Source organism: Drosophila guanche, unplaced genomic scaffold, assembly GCF_900245975.1.
Source record: "Drosophila guanche unplaced genomic scaffold, DGUA_6, whole genome shotgun sequence".
Classification (NCBI taxonomy): domain Eukaryota; kingdom Metazoa; phylum Arthropoda; class Insecta; order Diptera; family Drosophilidae; genus Drosophila; species Drosophila guanche.
This window is the reverse complement of record NW_022995744.1, coordinates 8,960,251-8,967,030: the sequence shown is the minus strand read 5'-3', so window position 1 is coordinate 8,967,030 and position 6,780 is coordinate 8,960,251. Positions and strand designations below refer to the sequence as shown.

Below are 6,780 nucleotides of genomic sequence, written 5' to 3'. Positions count from 1 at the left end.
ATTATTGGAATCGGCTTGCGCGTTTTTAAAAATTGATTAAAATATTTCATACAAATATAATTCCATTTAATTTTTACATATTTAAGATAAAAATATCTATTTTTTGGGTAGTCTATGTTCCAGTCCATAACAATTAATAATAACTAATGCATAATTAATTATTTCAATCAATATCTGTTGATTCATTTATTTAAATTTGTTGCTAATGTCTTTTAATATTTATTTAACATTCCCCTAACATATTCACTTAATTACTGCTTCTCAATTTTGATAAATTTGGAGCAAATATCGATTTTATTAATCGCTCAAATTCATCGCAAACTACCCTAAGACCCATCTCTTATACGTATGTACGTAAATTCTTTTTCCTCTTTCCGGTTGCTTCTGTTTGCTAGAACGTGTTCACATTTCGCATTCAAAATGCTTGCAAAATTACCCATTGAAATAATGGATAAAATATTCGATTACCTGAACCTGAAAGACCAATTGAAAATGGCTAAAGTTAGCAAACATTTTAAGTCTGTGTTTGTATACAATTCCCGCGACAAATACAAGAAGATTGTTTGCTGCAAATATTCAGACGACGAGCTCCAATTAATAATGCGCCTATGCGGACACAAAGTTACCCATGTGATGGTGTTACACAATATTAATGAGGCGACTTGTAAACTAATATCGCAGTACTGCATTAACATAGAATCTGCCATTTTGAATCTTAAAAATGTTGGTGCATGCAAATCAATATTAGGAATGAATAGCCTGAAAACAATTGCGTTGGAAAATATGGACGAGTGTGATTTGGATGTACTCAATTACATAAATCCAGAATGTAAAGGATTATCTGTAGGCAATTTTTCGTATGCTCAGGGTATGAATAGTAATTAATTCAAATGGAATATCTTTAACATTTGTGGCTTTTGCAGCTGAAAATATTGTGAAGCTGATTAACTTGGAAACGTTGGAACTTTCTGGTTTACAATGTTATAAAACCGATGATCTGTTTAAAATGTGTTCCTCTTTCAAGAAGTTGCGTGTCCTGACAATTCGAGACATTTACTTTACAACTCCCGAGCTAAGTATAGGGAGAAATGATATTGTAATCTCAGAATTGGAAGAACTTCAAATCACTAATTGTGACATAAATTTAAATTTACTGCCCAAATGTCCGAAGCTCAAAACATTGAAATTTGCTCCGAATGAATTTTTGAGGAACGTTGAAGTCAGAAATATTATCAAAATTTACGCTGGGACATTGGAACATTTTAAATTTAAAATTAATCGCAATAGACTCAAAAACTTTAGTTTAAATGATTTTATAAATGATCTCGGAGAGTGCAGGAACATCAAGAGTCTACATGCAGATGCGTTCTTGGTATGGCGCTTATTGCACCATCATCTCGACTCTTTTATCACATTTTTAAGGGATAAAGGCTTCAATCTACAGAGATGTTTTGAATTGAAATGCGATATGCTGATCGACAGTAATCGGCTCCTTTTGGTGAGTGTTTAAAAAACACGATGACTTCTGATGTTGACACTTACTTTATTTGCTTTTGTAGGAGAAAGAAATTGTAAAATCGGAAGTGTGCAATTTAATTAAATATTCCAGATTTGGGCCAACTGTGAGCTTTATTTTGCAAGTTAGGTAATTACCTAACCCAAACCAAGCCAGCCCAAGCACTTGAATCTCGAGGTAAATGAATATTTTCAAACAAAGCTGTCTTAAATGTTCTTAAATAAAAAATGTTATACATTTACTGGTTACGCATTTAGTTTTATTTATTATTATTATTTTTACTTATATATGCATAATTACTGACTGAAAAATCAAAATTTAGGAACAAAAACCACAAGAGAAACGCTCTCATTGGCATACGAAAAATAAATGAAAATCAAAATATTTATTTTCACTTTGTAAAAATATCAATTAGTTATGGCAATTAAATTATGCGATTTACATCTCGTGCAGAACTGAAGAGCTGTTGCTAATGGAAGGAAACTCATGGCAAAAGTTGAAAAAAAAAACACCTAAAATCTTTCAATCTTGCTGGAAAATATTTCTTGACAAATATTTACAAATATGTTTAAATGGAATTTTTACACAGTATAAACACTTTGTCACTTTTTTAAATATACATTTTTGCTGTTAAACTCTTCCCTCTGGTCATTAGGTGTACTTGAGGGAGCAAAATAATTTCATTTTAATTTGATACGCATGTCTATAAGTCACCTCTTCCTGCTGCCCCGTCGCACTGCTCTTCAGGCAGGCAGGCAATCTGCATTAACAAAGCAAACAAAACTACTCAAGCGTCAACAAAAATATGTCATTTAGAAAATTATGAAATATCAACAGAGAGTTGGAGGGAGAGAGAGAGAGAGCAGAGGCGGGCCAGAAGAAACACTTAGCAGTAAATGAAAAATTATATGGTGTGTGTGTGGATAGCTGAGGATGACTTCAGGGTAGGAAAAACCCACAAACAATGGGAAAAACGAGCCAAGCAAACACATGAGCAGGCCATAAATTAGCCCGCATACTGGCATCAGGTGGAAGCGGCCGGCGGTACAGCTATGATTGAGGCACGAGTAGTTTGGGTGGTAAAAAAAAAAAAAACAGTGCTCAAGGCGACACTGGGTAGGATGTGCGGATGCGTCAGCTGTAGAACAAGAAACTAGAAACTAATTGAGGGACGGGGGCGAGAGGAGGATAGGTATGTAGTGTAGGTAGGTGTATGAGGTGGCTTGTTGTCAGGCCATAAAACAAAGTGCTGTCTACAAATAATTTGACTTATTCGTGCAGAACAAATCGTACGTCATTTGTTGGGATACTAAAAAGTTGAGAATGGAAATGGTGTCTCCATTGCGCAATTAATGTTTCTGCACAGCGAGAATTATGTGTGCGTGACTGTCGCAGCCAGACAAGACGGAGACGTCTCTCGTCTCGTCTCGTCTCTACTTTCTATATCTTTCCTCGTCGCAATATGGATAGAGCCATAAATGTTGACTTCAATTTCCAATTGTTTGAAGCATTTTACGGCCTTACACATGTGCCACTCCCACACCCACCAGCGATTGCAGTTGACAGGCAGAATTTTATGATGATGTGCGTTAGTTCGCTTTTCGCCCAAAATGAAATCATAAATTTTGTAATTAATTTGCATATATGCATTTCCCTTTGGTCCTCCCTGGAGAGGGAAGGGAACATTTAATCATACCAAATTGGCATAATGGCTCAATTTTAATGGGCGCCGTCGCACAAAGCGGTTAAAACTCGAAATGGAAATTATTTTTGTATACGGCCTGAAAACTAATGAGACGACACACGGGCCCCCCAAAGAGATTATATGAGGAGATCATTAAAATTAGAGGGAAATAACTCACTTTTGCATTGGCATTTTAATTGCTGTCTCTGGGCATAGTTTTGAGTAGCCAAAACAGAACTTTAAATTATGATTTGTGGTGCTTATTGGGGGAGCTAATATCTTGAATTTCCAACGATCCAATGCGATTACAAAAAGCAGCTTCAATGGCACTCCTTTAAATCTATCACCTGTTCCTCGTTGTTTGTTCCCGGTACGCTCTTTCTAGGACACGTCAAAAGTCACTTCAGACTCTGGTAGCGGGTAGCTTGGTTTTATTGTTATTCATTAATTTTAATGTTGGCACAACCTGCGAGCTTGTGGGCGAGAATTGAATTGAATTTGAAGTGTGTGGAAGTCTGGGATAACACCCAAAAGTGGGTAGCCAGCTAGCCAATGAGGCTAAGGCTAAGTGAACCCTTTTCACATTTTGGGAAGCTCAACACACAACAACAAAGGGAAGCCCCATACAGAGTGAGTCCTGAAACATTTGCGTAATGAAAGGAGGAAAATGGTGTGGCAGGAGTTCAATAAACCCCCGGTGCACATGATCAGGAAAAGGACACACAAAATAGCAATAATCCAACGAAATTTGATGCGCAACAAACATGCAAAAGGAAATAGACAATGGAGTTTGGAGCAATTAAAGCGCATGAAAAGTTATGGGCTGTTATTAGAACTAATGCTGCATCCCCTCCGCATCACATTCTGTGTACAGTTGTGCCACCTGAACAGATGTCATCGCAGCATTGAGTTGTCATCCCGCAAACACCCTAATATCAATACCTGTATCAATGTCCAACCCAGATACACATACAAATACACTCCCCCACATCCACATCCAAAGAGCATCTGTAAGTGCGTGAGGGAGGGCGTTAAACTTGTCCGATCCGAACCCAAAAACGCAAGCATGTAATTTGTTATCCAACAATTTATAATTGCATCAACAGACAGCGCCAGCACACACGCACATGGAGAGTCTCTGACTTTGAGTCTCGGAATTATTATGAAGCTAAACATGGAATGGTTTATTTTTTCTATATTTGGACCGACTCATCTGACTCGTTCTCCTCTCCCCTCTGTCTGTGCGGCAACTGTCCGATACAATTTTCTGCTATGCTTAACATTTTGTACATTTTTCGGTTTTTGGTTTTCGGTTTCTGTGGTGTGTTCCCTCGTCTTGTCCTTTAATTTAATTTTCCTTTGTGGACGAAGGGCAAAACTTTTAGTTGATTTATGAATTTTTAAATCAATTTGACAAGTTACTTTTAGGCTAGGGGTTTTACAAATAAAAAGTTATATAAATATATTACTCTTATTTATCATTGTTAATGGTATATCCGATATATCAATAATACTCTTAAGAAATCAGGAAAAATAACTACAATTTCCGTTCCCATCAAAAAATTATTTTACATTTACAAATTTTGACAGCCATGGAAAATTGTTTATAAAAATGAAACATCCCCTCCTCATAGTTTTGGACCCTCCTAAAAACACAGACATGCACTTCAACTAAGACGCTACTTAAAAAAAAAAAACAGTTTTATGCCATAACACAAAAAAGAGATCAAAATACAAGTATCAAAATGATTTCAAGGCGTAACGAAACATGTTGAAATGTAACAACTTGTGCCACCCGCCGACGTCCTGATCGACAGCAACTTGTGCGGAAATACCGGCTACAGGAACACGTACGGGGAGACGGATGCGTGTTGCCTTTGCCTCTGGTTGGGATGGTGATGGTGGGGGCTACACACGTTTTTCTACTCGTCGGGCGTCGCTCTTTTGACAACTCAAGTGACGTATTACTCAATGGGCTCTCTCTCTCTCTCTCTGGCTTTGGCTATGCCTGACAAAAACGCCATCCCCCCCAACCATCAGCAGCCAGCACCCGCAACGGGAACGTCGTCATCAATCTCTGGAAAAAAGAGTGTTTGGGTAAAAATCACAGTTGCAGTTGCGGGGAAGTTTAAAATGTCCAAATGGATTAGTTGATGGAACGTTGGTCAGAAATTTCATGGGAAAGTGTTATAATTTAAATGGGAAAGGCATAATAATTGATTTCCCTTGACTCTCGCTGGTTATTCATATATTTGTGTGGAATGAGAAAGTGCTGTTTGGCTGTGGGAACGGTCATGGAAGACATGTACGTACGTGCATTTGTCACAAATTTAAATGATTTCCTCAAGTGCAATTAGGTTCCACACTTCGTAGTTGGCAGTTGCATTCTTCTACAATATAAAAATGGTTTTAATTTCTGCAAAGAATCACATCGGGGCAAACACTTACCAACTTCTGAAAGATATCGAACACTATATTAAGGGTCTCAAGTGCCAATTCGTAAAGCATTTTGTTGTAGAGTTACGCACAGACAACTCGTTCTAGAAAAGACAATAAAGGAAATGGTATTTATGTACATATGCCTCAGGGATGTGTTTTTGCATGCGTGAGCGATGAATTTGAGCGATTAATTATATCGATTTGCAACTAGAGAAGTCATTTAGTGTTTCAATTTCAACTTCTTCATTCTTAGCCAAGTCCAATAAGTCCATACTTTTAAGTTCTTGCAAATATTTCCATATGCATAAATATGTATTTTTCTATCTGTTTTAAGGGAATGGTAAACGAGCCAAAATGTGTTAGTTAATTTAATGCAAATATTGCAGACGCAAACACACATTCAAATAAATAATAAGTAAATTATGGGATATGTTGCGCATAACTCATAAAAGTTTTACAAGCATACAAAATGTGAGGCGCAGCGACCATTAAAATCCATTTTTAAACAACGTTTTCAGGTCGGTGCTGAACATTAAATAGATCTTTGGCACTAGCACTGTTCCATTCCGGAAGGATAAAGCGCGCTTTACGCTTCGTTTGATTTATAGGCGCAGGGTTAACGGTTGGCCTGAATGAAGGAATGAAGGAAAGGCGTGGGACAGGGCAGAGAGCAGATCGGATCAGACAGTCGCTGGAGTTGGGAGGAGGGAACTTATGCATATGTGTCTTACACTTGTTATCGGGCGTATCACATCCAAAGCCCACACCCAGGACACCCTGTCGGCGTGGCTCTTTATGTGTTTATTTTAATTTTCAATGTTACGTCGTCGGACCTCTTTTATGGCTCTCAATTTTTGCGCTTGTTTTACGAGCGCATTAAAATTAAGGCCAGACCAGACCAGACACAAACAGGAACAAACTCAATTAGATAACGAGATGGGGTCTGAGTCTCCTTTTGTGCGCTGTAAAATTCACTTGGCTTCACACACAGACAACACGCTCACCGAGAAGGAGATCCGATCCGATCCACCCACCTACCCATGCCCATGCCACACACAGAAATTTTTGGAAGCGTGTTAATTTCTTTTTAATTCCTACTCTTCTCTCGGGCCAGTGAAAGTGAACGTGGGCGGGGTCCTTC

The 6,780-nt window shown here is 38.0% G+C and overlaps 1 protein-coding gene and 1 long non-coding RNA gene across 2 annotated transcripts; one reads left to right on the top strand and one right to left on the bottom strand.

Moving 5' to 3' along the window:
- The first annotated feature begins 382 nt into the window (after window positions 1-382).
- On the top strand, window positions 383-1,714 carry LOC117579564. The gene is made up of 3 exons (XM_034265486.1): window positions 383-868; window positions 924-1,498; window positions 1,560-1,714. The coding sequence occupies exons 1-3, from the start codon at window positions 421-423 to the stop codon at window positions 1,647-1,649; spliced, it is 1,113 nt and encodes a 370-aa protein (XP_034121377.1). The 5' UTR covers window positions 383-420; the 3' UTR covers window positions 1,650-1,714.
- A 3,079-nt stretch (window positions 1,715-4,793) lies between these two features.
- LOC117579667 lies at window positions 4,794-5,773 on the bottom strand. Its single transcript, XR_004573508.1, has 3 exons — window positions 5,649-5,773; window positions 5,514-5,590; window positions 4,794-5,277 (listed from the first exon to the last, which is right to left on the bottom strand). It is a non-coding gene; the product is annotated as an uncharacterized LOC117579667 (long non-coding RNA).
- Between the last annotated feature and the right edge of the window lie 1,007 nt (window positions 5,774-6,780).

What these genes read in the sequence shown, in the direction of transcription:
- LOC117579564 (XM_034265486.1), top strand. Translation starts at nt 421, where the DNA reads ATGCTTGCAAAATTACCCATTGAAATAATGGATAAAATATTCGATTAC. An exon ending in CAATTTTTCGTATGCTCAGG is followed by an intron (nt 869 to 923) that starts GTATGAATAGTA and finishes TGGCTTTTGCAG; the next exon opens with CTGAAAATATTGTGAAGCTG. An exon ending in ACAGTAATCGGCTCCTTTTG is followed by an intron (nt 1,499 to 1,559) that starts GTGAGTGTTTAA and finishes TTGCTTTTGTAG; the next exon opens with GAGAAAGAAATTGTAAAATC.